An 18,784-nucleotide genomic window follows, 5' to 3' on the forward strand; every position below is an offset into this window, starting at 1 on the left:
GGATGTTCCCTTTTGCTTGAGGCACTTGATATTGTCAGCAGAATGCTGTCCTACTGCAGGAAGACTGGGTTTGAGCCACCACACATCTTTAAGAGAAGCTGTGTGCAAGTGATGGAAAATGCTGCCAGTTTCTGGTTGTTTCTCTGTTTCTCCTCTCTCCTGAAAACTGCAGACATGTATTTAAGTGTCTGTGCCCAGTGGTGTTTTTGGAAAAATTACTGGCACACCTGGAGCAAGCTCTCCATTATCTCCAAGGCTTTTGCATTAGGCCTTGTGAGTGGCTGTTGCTGAGCCGCTGGGTGGCATCACTGCATCATTTTGGGTTCATCAGTGCTTTATTCTTCAGGAACATCAGAAAGATGCCAGCTGCCCAAACAAGAAAAATAAGCAAAAGAGCTCACTCAGATAATTTAGTAACAAAAATATTACTTGTGCCATTGCAGCTTTTCTCTTACACTTTAGATTAAAATAATTAATATGCTTGCTTGTATCTTTGATGTTGATCCTTCATATTTTTCCATTCATGCAAAACTGGTAACAATAATTAAATGCAGAATCCACTTGCCCATATACATAAACAATGACACTATTAACACTGGAAAACATCCCATGATTTTATTACTTAACATTGCCATAATGTTTACCTATCTATGCCATATTGCATGATATTCTAGAAAAAGAAACCTTTATGTGACTTCAGATAAAAAGAGACAAAGATGCAGTTGGAAAGCTGTGCTAATCTTCTTGATTTCTAGTGGATTGTGTTCATAATATATATTTCATAATATATATGTTCATAATATATATTTCAGCAGTATCCATATGTCTGTGTTTTTCAATGTATATCCTCTCAGTACTCATATGAGGTTATCATATCAACCCTGCTGTAAGGGGAACTATAATATAGCAAGGCTAATGTGATTTATAAGAACACTTGGGAGATCCTTATGCAAAGAACTGAATTTAGATATTCTGACCTACATCATTTTGCATGTGGAGCACAAAAAAAAGAAGGAAGTTTTATATTAATTTTGCCTGTTGTGTGTTCACCCCTATAAATTAACATTATTTTTGAAGCTCCTTCAAGGTCTGTATGTATTTCAAAGGTGGAGTTTTCATTTGAGAATGATTCTGCTCTTCAAAAACATGTATTCTACAAGATCTGTTCCTTTCTTTCCTCAAATTTTCATTTAATGTAAATTCCTTTTTTTGTGTGTATATATATTTTTTTATCTTGTGTCTTCCAGAACAGTTTAATTGGGATGATTATCTGAAAGAGACTGAATCAGTAGCTGCTCCGCTGCATTGTTTCAGACAGGTATGCCAGATACTGTTTTGCAAGTGTGTGTCTATTGTATGCCTTTTGCAGGGTGATCCTAGAAAAACTTTCACATTTAGACTGCTTGCAGACTTCCCATTTGACTTCTTTTGATCTGTACTTATCAGTAGCTTACAGTTTTGGCAGTTACTAGCTACGGAAGTTTTTTCATTCTTGGTTTCTGCCTCAAGCCAAATTTTGAGGGTTTCATTAAAATTGTTTCTTTGAACTCTGTTTTCCTTAAAAAAAAAAAGACTAGCTAATGAAAACAGATAGCCTTGTCAGTGTTCAAAAATGTTTTCTACTTTTTTCAATAATCTTAGCTCTACCATGGTTTTATTGAGAATTAAAAAATTGGCTGATTGTCAGAGGAGTCTTTGCCCCATTTTTGAAAGACTTCTTTCAATTCTGTTTAGCTATAAGATGTGTATTGAGTCACCACTTTTTTCTTGGGTCTCTAATATGTTTAATGTTGTGTCTTTCTGAACAGAGTGCTTTCTACTTAGGGGTAACAGATACTAAAATTTTAAAAAATCAGGTGGAATATATGGGAATACAAAGAAAATACTGGATTTATGATGAAGGGTGTTTAATGTCCTATTTTGTATTACTCTATACCCTATAAGTTTGATCCCCCCTACCTGATGGTTTAGTATGTATTTGCACATGCAGTTTAAATCTGTTACCTTGTGTAAGCTAATGACCTCCAGTTGTTCAGTGCTCTGGAGATTGAATCGATCTTTTTAGGCATCTTTCTGTCTGTTTTCCCAAGCTGAGGTGTATCTTGTCTGTGTAAAGTTGAATAGGATTCATTTTGGTCTGTGTGCCCTCACTGTGTTAGGAAAATAGTTGCTAAGGAATTGGATTGTTCAGGTTCATAGAAGTGTAATAGGTGTGACAGGCAGTGCATGTCTAGTTTAGTGGCTTGGGCATGTTCTGAAATTGTTTTCTAGGGTCTGTTGGTGGTCTGATTGTACTGTGAATGATACTGGCCTCCAGTGGGGGCCCAAATAAAAAGCAGCACGAATTGAATAGTCTGAGGAGAGGAACCATCACTCAGTGAGTCTGAAGCAGTTGCAGGAATGGAGAATTAGGAGAGAGAAACACAGGTGGTTGGATTTCCTCCTGCTAGATCTTAAATCTCAGCTTGCTCTTTGCAGACGAGGATGAAGGGCAAGGAACCCCTCTCATGCTGCTTTCAGTGAGAGGTGGCTAAAAACACTGATGTCCATAGCTCTGAGTGGAGCTGCAGAAATTAATTTCACAGTATGTGTTTTTCACAGGGCAGACATCTCAAACTCCTCCTGGGTAGAGGCAGGGGGTGGTGTGTTGTCCCTGGATCTTTCTGAGGTTGATGCCATACTCACAGACCATAAACCACCATGACCAGAGTGTATGCTCCCAAGGAGTGTAACTACTGCAGAAAGCTGCTCAAAAGCCTTTCCATGTGCCTTTCTTGCGTCTTCCTCTCCCCTAGTAATGTTCAAGAAGTCTGAACTGAGCAACCAAATGCCTTGAATAGAAGTGCTTAGGTGACAGAGATAAATCCATGTGACCTGGATTGCTTAAGTAGTGTGTGAGTTGGAAAGAAGAGCTTTAATTTATGTGCGCAGCAAATTTCAAAACAATTTCTATATGCAGATTTTGATTTTTTTTAAGAGTCGATCTTTAGGTAGAAATTGACGTGCAATGGTGATAGGTGCAGAGCTAGATCCTCTCACTACATAATGTGTGCAGATTTTAGAACCTCAAGTGCTTGTGCTTTACCTAGGACTAATTTGACTTTTATTGGGTTACACATGAATTGTACATGTCGTTATTACTCTGTGTAATGCAAAGAAATACACTGCTGTGGCCAGCCAGAAAATAAAGTGCAGCAAGAAAATTAATTTGACAATTACATCCAGAATTTGTGACCTGTGGGAATTTTAAAAGTTTAAATTCTGTAGTAATTAAAAATTACCTGGGGAACAATAAATTAAAGCTTCTACCATAAATTAAGACACCGACAGATAATGGAAATTGATTAAAGTACTTATCTTAATTTAGAAGGTATATTATCTGTTGCTTTAAGTTGTTTTTAATAACTACTTAAAATTTCAATGCACTTGATATTCCTTTTTATTGCCCTAAAACTTTTTTCCCAAGAAGTTGAAAATTTTAATTGTAAAAGCTCAGTCCCTTGTGGTTTGAGCAGAACTTAAAGCAAAACTCTTACCAAGTGAGGGTTTGTTATTTTATTTAAAGACAAACTAGCATGGAGGACTTACCTTTTTAGTAGAATGAGCTGTTGTCTTGAGTTGTTGGTATTTAAACAAGCTCACCTTTTCCACAAACAAAGAAGCAGATTCCCCACTTTCTCAATTTCTGTTGCTTTTCCTGGTTGTACAAAATAACAGCTTGACAAGCAATATCCTGAAATTGAATTGCCCTTTAAATTTAATATGCTCAGGCTTCCCTTTCAGCCAGCCTGCTGTCTGAGTTCAGCACTGGCAGATGCTCACTGAATTTTGCTCGCCTCTTTGGCTTTTGGGCCCAGGCTCCTCCAGGGCTCCTGCTGTTGATCTAGGGTGTGTTGTAAACAGTGCACCTGCCCAATATAGCTATTAGAGCAAGGTGTATTTTAGACATTTAAATGTGGTGGAGAAAAAAAATATCACTAGGACTTGTTGCAGGAGCAGATTTCTCCTGTCTTTTCCTGTGCCCACAGACAGCTAAGTGCACTGTGCCTGCTGTGGGACCCCCCCCTGCCCTGGTCAGGCAGGAACAAGGGGACGCAGGAGTCCTGTGAGTGTGAATGCCTATGGTTTTGGGTATTCTAATGTGCCTCCTATATTAGATGTCAGACTGTGTTAATCTGGATAGGGTAGCTACTGGGGAAGGCTGCTTGCACTTCTGGGTGTCTGTATTCAAAAACAGCTTTGTACTGAAAAGTTGCTGGAAAGAGTTTCCAGGGTGATAGGAAAATAGTCATTATCTCCTAAGAGAAATTTCAGTACTTTACTTATTTACATTGTTGAAAAGGTACTGAAAAAGGATAAGTTGTAGCTTTTGGTTTTATTTGCTAAAGTGCAAAAATAAATTAAATTATAATGTTGACCAAAAATTCCATCAATAAAATTTAGGCTGGAAATGAGGAGACAAATGAAGAGAATAGTGAGAGTCATTCCATCCCAGTTAGTGTTCATACAAAGTTTTAAACATCATTACATGTCATTGGCCTGCAATATGACAGAAGGCAAGTAATCAGACTGCAATCCAGTCAATCTCTGCCTGTAGTGTGTTGGTACATGAGTAAAAAATGCCCTCTTTCGTTCATCTTTAGCAGGTGACAGAAAGTTATTCCTAACAACCAAATCGCATTTTTCACATTTCTTTTCCCTTTGCTAATTAAATTGGCATTACATTGTATGTTTGTGATTATATTCAGTTCTTTACGAATAAGCACAAGCTACAGTTTTTGTCTTAGTATGGAAGTTTTATGCATCTTTAGAACTGTTTTCTTTCTTAAAAATGTTAACACTAACTCCTTTTTCTGTCTAATTTCTTTGTAAGCTTTTTTTGATACAGAAGGGTCCAAATTTGGTTTAGATTTCCAAAATATTATTACAATGAGGATAATTATTTCTTTTGAATTGGAAGCTAATAAACCTTGTGGTTGGGATTTTCTTTTGGATGTGTCCATTGGTTTGTGTTTTGGTTTTTGGGCTTTTTTGAGTTGAACGTCATGTTTCCTAATGTCCTTGTATTCTGTTCACTTCACTCTTGGGTTCATATCTTCATAAAGATTCCCATGTTACCCTACTTTGCATCCTTATATTTTTAGAAATCAATTATGCTTATGCAGTTGGTAGGTTATCCAGTTGCCTTTTCTGAGTTGCTGCTAGACACTCAAAAGTTTAAAAGCTTCTTCGTATTTATCATTTTGATGCCAAGCTTGGAGGGAATAAAGCTGTCTATTGATCTGGCTGGTAAATTTAGCAGTATTAACAACTACAAGAAAAAGTGTTTTACCTTTCATTGTAGTCTAGAATTCCGCCTACGAACGATTTCAAAGTTGGTATGAAACTGGAAGCGCACGATCCTCGCAACGTTACCTCAGTTTGTATCGCTACAGTCATTGGAATCACTGGTGCCAGGCTAAGGTTGCGGCTCGATGGAAGTGACAACAAAAATGATTTCTGGAGGCTTGTGGATTCCTCAGACATACAGCCCATCGGGACCTGTGAGAAGAAAGGGGGCATGCTCCAGCCTCCGCTTGGTAAGTAACAAAGCTGCTCAACAAATGTGTGTGGAGTATTGCTTTCAAAAAGTCAAATTTACCCTTTCATCTTGGCAAATTCAATGGTATGATCAGCTCACCAAGCCATTATTTAATTGAAAAAGAGGTAAGTAAACTAATTCTGGCTAAGTGAATTGTGGCTTTTTCTTATTTTTCCATTCTTCTGACATAAGAATGAGCAGTTTTGTTTGTTGTTGGTTTTTCTTAATAGGCCTTTAATATTAAATGTGCCCATTCTGTAAATGTTCCCTCACACACAGCCTGCCTTGTGTATGTGTATACAGTGTTTTGTTGCATGATGCCATGCATGCTTCTTTTGGGAGCCCTTGGAAAGAACTGGAGAAAGCCAAATTGCCCCTTTACTCTTCATCAGTGCATCCGAGCAGCTCACAAGAGGGCACTGGCTGCTGCAGGCCTGGGAAGCTTCGGCGGGGCTGCTGAAAACACGCCCCTGCAGGGCAGTCAGGATGTTTCCTTGGGCAACGAGCAAATTGATTTGTGTTCTAGGACAGGCAGCATAAGGTGGGTTAGTGCAGAATTGCAGCCTTCTGCTCTGAATTTTTAAACTGAGGTAGTAAAAGCAGCACTCCAGAGCTCTAGCAAACTGCAGGCTTAGACTGCCTGATATTCTTACTGCCTCAGATCAACATATGTTCAGGAATGTCAGATCAGTTTGTCATGGCTGGTTTGTGAGTACAGTGAATGCTTGTGAACAATGTATAGCTTTCTTAGGCTTAGAAATATCATGCAGAACTTCTTTTGCCTTCCATGAGCAATATGAGTGACAACATTGTGTCTCCTTAGTGAGGAAGTTTATAAAATTGGGAATTCTACAAAGCAATTCCTTGTTACCTGGTGAATGGTCAGAGGTAACTTTGACTAAACTGCTGGAGGTAGTAAAAACGTGACATTGCCTTTCTTTGCTGTGATTAACTTGTATATTTAAATCTGCATTCTTATACCATATTTGTCAATAGCTTAAACTCCTATGTATGAAATATTTGAAGATTTCACAATGATCTGCAAATAGTTTTGCTTTTAAAAAAGAGGAAGAATAATGATCAAAATTTACCCGAACACTCTCTATCCTTTTATCTTATTATCTTCTGTGATTTTTAGAAGATGCAAGAAATAATAAAAGTAATAAACTGTAAAATAATAAAAAATTTCTAATACAGAAATTGGTTGCTGCTGTTTTTCCATCTTACACTTATGAACCTACTTCTGGTTTGGTGCCATCAGTAATTCTTAGAGAATTCTTACTGGAGGTTTCGTGAGGATAGGTATGTATGCCTTCTCTCAGTAGCCTCTCAAAAAGCTTGTCATCCTGCTTTGGAAGCAACTTCAGTTTTTCTGTTTGAAAGATGAAGAGAAAAGTATAATTTCACTACAGTATGAATCTGGATTTGCTTGTAGAGAAACAGACACAGGGACAGTTGACAGAACCATTAAGACACTTCACATAGATTATAAGGGCAGATTTTTGTGCTGTTGTGGTCCTTCAGGAGCACAAGAAAATGAATTCAACCAGAGTGCCAGTCTTGAAGAATATTGCTTATGATAGATACAGTTTGAGCCAGAAGGGCTTTCCCCCCCCCCCCCTTCTTTCAATGAATATATAGAGGTTTTGATTGAATACACTAGAAATTCCTGACATCAGGGAAAATGTTGGGTTTTTTCCTAAGAACTTTCTCAGTTTAACCTCTCAGAAGTTCTTGATATAACCTTCTAGAATGAATGAAGTGATACCAGTATAAAAAATGGAAGAGTATGGTGGTTCCTTCAGCTGCACACATGCACAGGGTTAAAAAACACAGCTTCAGGAGCACAACAGTTTTTAAAATGTGTTTCTAAGGCAGAGTGATGAATGGAACAACTCTGGTTATGTGTGATGGGGGCAGTTGATTCATTAAGAGAAGAAACTTTCCATGGCCATCAGTAGAAAGGTTGATGCCTTCTCCTCAGATACTGTTTCTTATTCTTATGTGGTCAGGCTGCCTGCAGTGCAGCACCTAACAAGCAGCTGTTTCCCTGCGTTCAGGCATGTAAGTTTACCTGCCCTCTGAACAATTGCTGATTATTCAGAAAAGAATGTGAGTGCCACTATTTTGGCCCTCCTGCCCTAGATTTTTCTAGAGATAGGCTGAGTTCCAGCAATCAAACATTCTAGCATACCTAGATAAATTTTTGAAAAAGCCTTTTTGGCAGTTTTACAGCATCCTGTTCCTGGGTAAAGCTGGGAGCTAATTGGGTGTATAATTACCTCCTGTTAGACATTTAACCAAAGGATTTTTTTTTCCCTTAGTAGTAGGGAACCTTCTGGATAGTAATGTTCCACTTCTATCATAATAACTAACTAAAATAGTCCCTCCTACCTGATTTTTACATGGCTTTAATTATGCATGTTACATAAGGGTTTTGAGAAAGTGATTATTGCAGCAAAGTGTTTCTGTTCCAGCCTTTGTTTTCCATAGCTTTTCCACAGCTTTTTGTTGTAGAGAGCTTAACTTCCTGAGCAAATTACAATGCAGATAGCAGTTTCTCTGGTTTTACCAGGACAACTTAAAGGCCAAATGAAGTTAATTGAAACTGTTGCTTAGTTGTCACTCCTCTGTCTTGCTTGTATATATTTTCTGAGCTACCTAGTTGGAAACTACTGTGTTTCAGTAACCACACATGTTCAGGTTTCATGAAGACTCTAGTATGAAACCAGGCCTGACAATCAGCTCAGTGGTCCCTGAGTTATGACACCATTTATCAAATGGGAGCTCTGCATTAATTTAGGTGTTGAATAGGAAGTTCTGGCTAGTAAACTGTTTATTCTACTGAAGAGCTCATAGCTTAAAGCTATGAGCTCAAGAACCACTATAGCATATAATCAAATTTTAAATGAGTGAATTATTTAACTGATCAAGAATTGCAGATATGGTCCACCTTTCTGGTTACAGATTTTTAAGACAATTCTTAAAGATCAGTTAGGAGGGAACTCATGAGCTCTTGGCAGATTATGGTACTATTTGCTTTGTGGAAAAAATTCCAATTTGCTGTATTATGTCTGTTTCTCTGCAGAACTGTTCCAGACATCTAACTGCTAAAGAAGCAGAAAAAAATGTACAGTATGTCTGTTATCTTACTCATTACTTTAAAACATTCATTTGGAAAGCAAAGAAGGCAAAAGGATTTTTTGTTTCCTTTGTTTTATCTTTTAACTGGAAAGTGGTTGATTGGAGGGAAGATTATCTGGAATAAGAAGGTTTTCAGACAAACCTTTGTTCTGTTTGAAAAAGGTAGTTAATCTAAACAAATTTGGTTGTTGTTTATGATTTTTATTCACTAGTTAATGAAGAATAATGAAATAGAAAGACCATCTGGTTATGTTTTTCAATATGATACATGATTTATTACATTTTTTTTGGTTCACTCTTCGGTATGCTTTGTTTTATGGCTACTTATGTACTTATTTTAATGAGAGAAGGAGAAAAACAATTGCACTGTTTTTTTTGGCTGTGGTTTGGTGAAACAAGATTCTCAAAACTCAAAAAGTATCTTCTCAATAAATGAGCTAGAACACAAGCTAGGTGCTTGTGCCAGGGAAGTTCCACGGGACCAGAGACTCTGTGGGACAACCTAATGGTCTTCTGTACTAGAACTTGCATATCACTGAATCCTAGAAATTAATCTGTAGTGCCTAATGTTATGATGAGTGATTTTGCAGGTAAGTCACTCAGAATGGAAATGAATTGCACAGCTTTCTGCAGTGACAGTGACCAGTTCATTTCTTCTTAGCTGCTTCTATTTTGGCCAAGTCTGAAATACAGGGAATGAGGCATTAGTGAAACAGACTTTTTATTTTGTATTTATTTTGTATAATGTATTTTACAAACTGAAAGTAAGGCTGTTTGTTTGGTTTTTTGTTTGTCCTCAGGGTTCCAGATGAATGCATCTTCTTGGCCAATGTTTCTCTTAAGAACTCTCAATGGAGCTGAAATGGCACCTGCAGCATTCTTTAAAAAGGTAAGAAGAAAAGCTTTTCTACTAAACAACTTCCTATCAATTGGTCCATGGTTACATTTTTTAATCAGGATACTAAGATATGACCCTGTTGTCTGCAGCAAACAGGGGGAAGGCAAGACTATTATTTAAAATTTCTTTGAACTGGATTGACATGCTATGGAACCAGACAGAAAGGAATCTGCTTTTAGTCCTTAGAGAGGGCTGTTTCTTTTCCTGAGCTGAGACTTCAAAGTATGGTGTGTTACTTAGAAAAATTGTGTTTGCTCATTTTTTGTCTCATGGATTTTAGATAAAATGCATATCACATTTCTTAACAGCGCTGTAGTCTTGTGAATGTGCACAGGAGTAAAAAATATTAATGGGGAATGAGACCCATTGGAATACAGTAGTGCTTTGAAAGGTTTTGTTATTCATTGGGCACACACTCATCATTTAAAATGTAGTGAGAAAGTAGTTGAAAATAGAAGAAAAAGCCATTCAGTTTTTTGACTCTTGAGTAAGTTACTGTGAAATATGGAAAAATTATATAAAAATAACAATAATATTAAAATATTTCGGTTTTTTGTTGAGATGATAAAACCTGTTGTCATACTGAGTGTGTTCTTTTTGGATACTGAGATGTATGTCAGCAAATCAAACAGTTGGGTTTAGGCCTGCAATCACATCACTTGGTGTTAATATAATTATAATTTTTTTTTAGATAAGGTAATATACATTTTTTGAGGCATGATGAGCCATGCTTCTCTGTGCTAGCCTGCAGCAGATCTGAGATGGGCTTGGATAATAAGGTACTTGAGGCTAAGGTGGTAATTTGTGTTCTGTCAGATCACAATTCCTGCTGTGGAGGAACACTTCTACCAGTTACATTCACTTGATTTTTGTTTTTCTTTTGTCCTCTTGGAATTGGTCTAAGGCCAAGTGATTTAACAGAGGCCTATAAATAATGTCCAATGCTAATGAATTTTTCATGGATTAATTGAGAGGTAAAGCTTTTACCAGACAGTTATCAGTCCCCAGAAATATCCATGCTCTGCAAACCTCTTCTTTATTAGCATGTAATAATTTCATTTTAGTGTCTTAGCTGTCTTGCTGCCCAGACATAATGTATTGGTTGCAACCTATTGCTTATGTAAATACTTTTATCAGGGTCTTTCTGTCATGGAGAATTTTGCTAATTATCCCAGCTGTGTTTTGGGGGAATAGAATGAAGATTTTTGTAGTACAGAAGAGCAAAGGCAAATTTGAAATACGACTAAGTTTCCTTGAATGTGTTTCTATAACTTCCTGAGAGTAGTGACTGTAAGTAGTAAGAGTGTTGTAAGTAGTAAGAGTGTTGAGGGAATAAAAAAAGGGCTGTTACTTAGTTTTGTTTTTTTTCAAGAGGTCATAGAAATACAAATATTCTACCGTGTTTATTTTTGTAGGAACCACCAAAACCTGTGCCAAACTGCTTTAAAGTTGGAATGAAACTTGAAGCTATAGATAGGAAGAACCCATACCTGATTTGCCCAGCAACCATTGGAGATGTTAAAGGAGATGAAGTGTTTGTTACATTTGATGGTTGGAGAGGAGCATTTGACTATTGGTGCAGGTGTGACTCTCGAGATATTTTCCCAGTCGGATGGTGTAGCTTGACAGGAGATGCATTACAACCACCAGGGAACAATGGTAAGATGACTAATAATATTGCTTAATTGTTTTTCTCCTCAATTACAGCAGAATTTTAAAAACCAGCTGGCTATATGCAGATAAGACTGAAGATTTGATTTGTGAGTAGCAGACAAGGATGAAATGTTGTTGAGTTTTCTTTATGCAGCTTAAAGCTAATAGAAATTGCTGGGAAACCGTTTTTGCCTGTTCATAGTATCTCTGGGAGCAGGTTTTATTTAATACTGTTAGGAGGACTTCTGATGACCTCTAATTTTTGTGTGCTTGTAAAGAATCTTGAACTAGATTTGCTGTTTGTATTATTGATAGATACATGCTCCTGTTTAGTGATACTAATATATTGGCTGCTGCAGCACTTTGTTATGCTAACTGCTAAGTAAAGTAGCCTTTGCTTCTGTGATAATTGCAGGTCTAAACTATATATTTAATATTTCTTCTTTCATACTCACAAAATTCTGTCTTGCAGCTTCCTATTCTGAATGCTTTGTCATCCTCTTGCCTTTAGGGATGTTTGTTGATCAGGTGATAGTGTCTCTTTAACTAATGGCTGCTTTATAATGAGTAACTCTCTGCCTTAGAAAGAAGGGAAATAGCATGAAGAGGGATATCCCTCAGTGTAATCCCTTTGCTCCTCTGGAACTGCTTGTTAGGTTTCTGTAGTGTAAGGCTTTTCTGTCAAACTGTTTGAGCTTTTCTATCCTCACCCCATAAAAAATGTCAGGAAGAGAGGTTTTGAAGGAGGGGAATAATATTTTAATTAATTTCTTTATTAACCAGAATTATTTGTTCTCAGTGAGAATTTTCATAGCTGGTGTTAGGTGAGTAAGGGACAAATAGATTGGTGTCACAGAACTCTCACTTGGAAGTAGGAAAGGAACAGAAGCAAGAAGGCAAGAAATCAGTAATGTTTCCTGGCCTTTTCCATCATTTTTCTCAGTCTTTTGCTAGCAGATCAAGAACTCTATGGAAAATCTAACTGGAATTACCTAAAGGCACCTCTGCATCCTTGCTCTCACCTGGCTGTCTGAAGTTGCTGCCAGGGGTCATAGTACCTGGAATCACATTTAGTCCATTCTGGCAGATTTCAGCAAAGAAGTAACTCTGTACTGTCCAAATGATCTGCTGGTACAGACCTGCAGTGAGAGGGAAGGGGAAAGGCAGGTGAGGATGATGGACATTGGATCAGAAGTCATCTAATAGGTACCACACTGACCTTAGTCTTACTGTTTCTGTGCTCCCAGTCTCTAAAGTGTCTTTCTCAGCTTCTTCAGCAGGGTGACCTTGTCTTGAGAGATCATGAATGAGATGTGTTATTACACTTAAGTTAATTATTTCTTTACTGTGGGGGTGACTGAGCACTGGAACAGATTGCCCAGAGAAGTTGCAGAGTCTCCCTCACTGGAGATATTCCGGAGCTGTCTGGACACAGCGCTGTGCCATGTGCTCTGGGATGACCTTGCCTGAGCAGGGAGGTGGGACCAGATGACCCACTGTGGTCCCTTCCCACCTGACCCATTCTGTGATACACAAGAGGGGCTGTGTAAATAAGTGGCATAGAATTTTTAAAACTTATTTTTGTCATAGTTTAGATTACTGAGTCCAATTTCATCTTCTGGAAAGAATATTATTAAATTGTTTAGTCTACTCCAATTTCATGCTGGAAAGCCAGCATATTTTGAGGTAAGACATCCAGAATTTTTTCTTGCCTGACTAGTGCTTGATAGAGCTCAAGGTTGTTTGACAATGAGTAAAGCTGGTTATGTAATCCAGTTCTTCAGGTAATAAGCCAAACAAATTTCAGACTTGAAATACCTATCCAGTTAGGATACTATTGCTTTGTAATGAGAAACAAAAACACTCCAGGCATTAATAAAATCTGAAGCAGGGTTCTTACAGATTTGTAGTTAAAATTGAGAATTTTGGACATGTAATAGAAACTGAGTGCAGAGAGGTGCAGGCTGGAGTGATTTTTATTTGTGTTTCCAGAAGTGAGGCCACAGTTAACTGCAGTTTTCTTGAAATTGTGTATTCATTTTTTCCCCATTCTGAGCATAAATAATTTGTTATTTCTATTTTGCTTTGTGTTGTTATTTTTATTTATGTTTTATGTTTGTATGTGTTATACATACTTGTTGAATTTACATATCTGGATGAAATATTTTTTGCTCTCAGGTTAGGTTTTTCATTGTTATTTGATTGCTGTTGAGCCATTAAATAACTGCAATGACAATCCTTTATTAAGATTTAAATAATAGCTTCAAGAACAGTATAATCAAGTAATTTGAATTCAGAAATATGATGATGTTGTCAGAATTCTTCATTACGTCACACTAACATTAACTACTCCTGTTAAGGGAGAAAATATTACAGGTACTACATTGTAGGAATTTCCTTGGAGTATTGAAGTGTTATTCTGGTCTGGACTTTTTTCCTGCTGGCTACCTCAGTGTTTCTGGCTTGAATTTCTGCAATAGAAAGTGAAAAATAATTGACTTAAGAGTGGCTTGAATTCCAGAGTGAACATGAAAAGTATTCTTGATTTTTGTAAAGCTGAAAGCATTTAAAGGTGTTAAATCACTATTTAGAGGGCTGAAACAAAAAGCCTCAGATTTTAGTGACCATGCAAAGCCAGTATCCTGCAATCTAAGTATAAAAGTGATAAATGATGCTTTAAATTTCACTCGTACCTAGGACAACTATTTTCTGCCATGAGATGTATTTTGGCGTCTAATTTAACCTTTGAACGAGAGATTAAATGCAGTAAGGGAGACAGTATGCAAATTAAGGAAGATTGTATTTCAACTGTCTACTCTCTTAGCCTTTTAGGACACCCAGAGAGAATGTAGGACCTCTGCTGAAAGCAGATGTCTGAAGAAAAGCGTAAGCACATAGGAGACAGGTTTGCTCAAGTCTTCCTAGTATCTGTCCATCTGCAGCCAAGGTCCTTCCAAGCCCAGAATAATGCTTTTATGCTGATTACCTTCTCAGGTACTTAGTAGAAAAGAGGAGGAACTTGATCTAACCTGTTCAATTATATACTGGAGCCATCTGAACTTTAAGCACCTACAACATCCTTTTTAGCACCTATAACATAAGGCATTCTCTACTTGAGTATAGTTTTTGTGGAAAAGGAGAAATTCCTTTTCCTTGCTGGTTCTTTCATTTGTTGTCCTTGGTTTCTTGTACTTCAGTACTTGCACAGGAAGATTTTGGTTTTGTTCTTCAGGGATCAGTTTTATTCCTCTAGTCACCCTTGTTCTTTTGCCCTGTTTCCTTTTCACTTATGGCATTTTTGAGCTACTGGATTGATGTCACCTTAGACAGCACGAGTTCTAACGCCATTATAGTGCAACGATTGCACATCACCAGGGCTTCATACCTCCTTGAAGTTTCTGGCAATGCAGCTCCTCTATGCACTTCCTACTCCTTGTAGCAGTCATCTGACTCCTCTTATTCCAGGTCCCACCAATCCACTCTTTTATACCACTTGTTCTTATGGGCTACAGGTGTGGCCTGTTGAGATCAGTCTGCTTCTAATCTTTAGTAATTGGTCCAGCTGCAACTCATTGGGGGGATAAGATTACCTTCTATACCACCTTCATTTACCCATACTGTATCCCCCTATAGATCCAGAAGTGCACAAAATATGGGAACTTAGTGACCTAGTGGTGCCTTCTGTTATGTTTGCTGTTCCTTCCATGATTATTCATAAATTGGTATTTGGGATTTTTGGACTTAGACTGATATTGTGTGCTTCCTTGGAGTGAGTACGAATGCAAAATAAATTCAGTCTTGTTGTTTTAGTGTTGCCTTCTGCATTTGCTCATTCTAAAATTTGGTCATCTCTTGGGTGCGTGTAACTTATGCTTTTGATATACTTTAAGAAGGATTTTAAAGTTTTATGTCTTCTGCATGTTTTTTTATTCACTCTTTTTCTAGGCCAAATGTATTGTACTTTTCTCTTTAACCCCAATAGATTGTAATTTTTACTTTACTCTGTTGAATAATAGAAATCTGTTACTATACCCAAGAATATTCTTGATATTCATGTGTTGCTTTGTAGCTTGTTGTATTTTGAGGCTTATGATTGAAGTAAGCAGCAGGTGACTGGAGATTGTCCAAACAATTTCTATTTGCTGTTTCTGTATAAATTCATTTTACTGTTTAGTTATTACATGTAAATGTCAGTTACTTAGGCAACCCACCTTTTTATTTATAATAGAAGTAAAACCTTTTTCATAAAAGAGAGAAAACAAAAGAACAACTGGGGACAAGCCATGTGGGAAACAATAAGTAGTTTCACCTGCAAAGATTGATTTCAGTATTAAGTACTGTCTATCATTTAGATGTGAACAGAAAGAGGAGGATCAGTTTCTACATATCCATAAATCCCCCCAGCCTTATGAAGCTGGATTTTTGAAGAAGAACTCAAAAAGTTGGAACTGCTCTCTGTGCTCTAAAAATTTGGGAGGCCAAAGGAAGATGATAAAATGATTTTAAAAAACCAACCAAAACCATGATACACTGTAGCTTTTACCATTAGTCATATTCTTTCTTTCACCCTCCTGTGTCTCCCCCTTTTCCACACCCTGTGTCCCATCGTTGCTTTTCTCCTAATTTAGTGCATTTATTGGCAGTGAGAGCAATCTTCTTTCATTATGCTAATCAGCATGTTGATGTTAAAGGTTTCCTTCTAAAACTGTCTGCAGCAAAAGAGCAATACAGGCCCAAGCACAGATTTAAAAATATCTTATTTGCCTGTTTTATGATTTCTTAGTTTTATTTAATTTTCAGTCATTTTCTCAATGTTTACTTTGTGCAGATTTTACTGAGCTAGATACTAGAGATGGTCTTCTCTGTTGTTGATGAAATTATGTGAAAATAAGCTCTGTTATGTTTTCAGCTGAGTTGTGCACAAATGTGCAACATCACTACAAATTTAAGTATTTGCCCTGTTTGCAGATGAAACAAAAGAAGTGTTGAAACTTTATACAGAGCTATAGTAAGATCTGTGAAGATTCTGTGATGTTTGGAGTAGCCAAAAAAAAAATTCAGATGAGCATGGTAATTAAGTTTCATTAAAGAAAAAAAAAGTGAAGTGGTAAAATTTCATGCTGCTGGAGGTTTTATTTTTCTGTCAGTGCAGCCAGCCTCTTTTCATGAGCAGATCACAGTAGTTAGGCACACACAGTAAGCAGATTTATGCTGTCTTCAGAATTGTGCATTAAAATCTCTTCGGTGCTTTAGGCTAAAACCTGATTTGCCACATTCTCTCAAATGTTAAGCTTTTTTTATTTGGTATTAATGTTTCTTGACATCTTGCAGCAAGGCTTGGGTTGTGCTGCTACAGGGCAGTAATCACTTAAGAAAGAATAAAGGTTTTGCCTTTCCCAAAGATGTGACCTTATTGTAAGTCTGCATTCCCTGTCATCTTACCATGTTTATTTATAAGGTAATTGTAATTTTCTTGTAAATTGGAAGTACTCCAACACATGTATTTTGACTGTTACATGGACTTTTTTTTTTTTTTTTTTTGATGTGCACTTGTTTGGGTCTTATTGACATTGCAGGTATTTCATTATAGTCTAAACAGAAAGTTGTACTACTGTACAGACCTCCCACCTGCAGCTTGAGTAATAAAAGACCCTATTCCTGTGGGGACTAAGCAGAAAAGGGTGTGCCAAGCCACAGCCAATGGTTGTGGTGCCCTTCTAGTGGATGTGATTGAGTAGATATTTTCCAAATCTGTGTTAGTAACTATAAGCTATGTCCAGAGTATCAGTGCTGTCATTCACATGCTGAGACAAAACAAGTTGTTGCATTGCACTACCTGTGCTCTGTGGTGGTGTTCGCAGGGGTCCCAGGATGAGAGAAGAGATGAGGATCTGACTCTATGTTTCAGAAGGCTTGTTTATTATTTTATGATATATATTATGTTAAAACTATACTAAAAGAATAGAAGAAAGGATTTCATCAGAAGGCTTGAAAAGAATAAGAGTGGAATGATAATAAAATCTTGTGACTGTCTGCACAGTCCGAGACAGGTGGACTGTGATTGGCCATTAATTAGAAACCACCACGTAAGACCAATCACAGATCCACCTGTTGCATTCCACAGCAGCAGACAATCATTGTTTACATTCTGTTCCTGAGGCCTCTCAGCTTCTCAGGAGAAAAAATCTTAAAGAAAAGATTTTTCATAAAATGTGTCTGTGACAGTGCTCTGTGTGTCTTTTTTCTTCCCTAGAAGCTTGTTGCATTGTATTGTGTCATTTTGGGCTCGCCTTTCATCCTGTTTATGCTGTTTGGGGAAAAATAATGGTTAAACCAAGGCAGAATCAGTAATGATTGGGTGAAAAGTCAGGTTGTTAAATTTGTACCCAGTTTGTAGAGCTGTGCCTTGCTGGGCTTATTGACAGGTTCATCACCAGCACATCTAAGTTCACTTCAGGTAACTCAAGTTGATGCCGTTTTGATAGTTCAAGCTATTTGCTTGCTCTCTTCCTTGTCTTCCTTCCTTCCAGATTATCAACAAAATGTAGGGATTTTTTTTGTTGGGGTTTGTCTGGTTTAGGTATTTTTGCTAATGTGGTTGCAATGGCCATGCTTGTTGAAAGATGAGTCTAGAAGCTGGCTTTTCACAGTTCTTGGTTTCTGGGGGCTAACTGAAAAGATCTTCCAGGAGTCTTCCTTCTGTTTTGCCTGTAACCCCCCAAATCCCACATATTCCATGCCCTATCTTACCTGAGAGAACTTGGTTTTTTTGGTGATGTGTGAAGTGATGAGTGTTAGTTTGGTTAGCAGCAGGGTTTGATGGATCTTAAACAGTGTTTTCAGTGGTTGCTTCTATAGGGGCTGGCTTGCCTACCTCTTGAAAATGTGGTGGACTGGGAATGGGGGTGAAGGACTGAGGGACTGAAGGTGCTACAGTGCTGCCTGGGGAGGTCACTGGCATAGGAATGCTTTTTTTTTTTTTTTTTTTTTTTTTTTAATTCATTTCTGTCTTACATTGCTTGGCAGCCTCCATTTTACCTTTCAGTCCTGTGTAAGGTAGGCTAAAAATTTTCCCAGAGACTTTTTTTATTTCTTTTATTATATTGGTAACAGAAACTAAAATCTAAAAAGAAGAAAGTTTCAAGCTGTAGTGTCCCTGTCTTGCCAAGGTGGTTGTTGAAGTTTCCAAGTGTGATGTTGCTTTTTAGATAGCAGAATAATGACTTATACCTGATTTTGTATCATAGCAACATATCAATTAGTATCTCACAGCTACCTCATAACCAGAAGTCATCCAAACACAGATAGGAAGAGGTGGAATGTATTACAGATAGTTATGCTTTTGTATGGCTCTGTTGTTCAATTGAGACATAAGGACATAAATTTTTATAATCCTTGGCAGTAAGCTGTTTTGAAAAAATTGCTAATCTTTTCCACTTCCTTTGCCAGTTGTCAAAACTCTCATGATAATAACTGACTGTATTAAAGAAGGTTAGTTTTATAGTTAA

General features: G+C 37.4%; 1 protein-coding gene across 1 annotated transcript in view; it reads left to right on the forward strand.

The window, feature by feature from the left end:
• The window catches only part of SCML2 (Scm polycomb group protein like 2), a gene marked incomplete at its 3' end in the record, with an annotated part of 56,255 nt that overhangs the window by 11,429 nt on the left and 26,042 nt on the right, over nucleotides 1-18,784 (forward strand). The window contains exons 3-6 of the mRNA XM_084224051.1: nucleotides 1,248-1,318; nucleotides 5,345-5,579; nucleotides 9,526-9,614; nucleotides 11,039-11,282. Of these exons, the coding sequence (XP_084080177.1) occupies nucleotides 1,248-1,318; nucleotides 5,345-5,579; nucleotides 9,526-9,614; nucleotides 11,039-11,282 (639 nt within the window). The remainder of the gene's footprint in view (nucleotides 1-1,247; nucleotides 1,319-5,344; nucleotides 5,580-9,525; nucleotides 9,615-11,038; nucleotides 11,283-18,784) is intronic.

This window comes from Fringilla coelebs, assembly GCF_963513975.1.
Source record: "Fringilla coelebs genome assembly, chromosome: 2".
NCBI classification, from domain to species: Eukaryota; Metazoa; Chordata; class Aves; order Passeriformes; family Fringillidae; genus Fringilla; species Fringilla coelebs.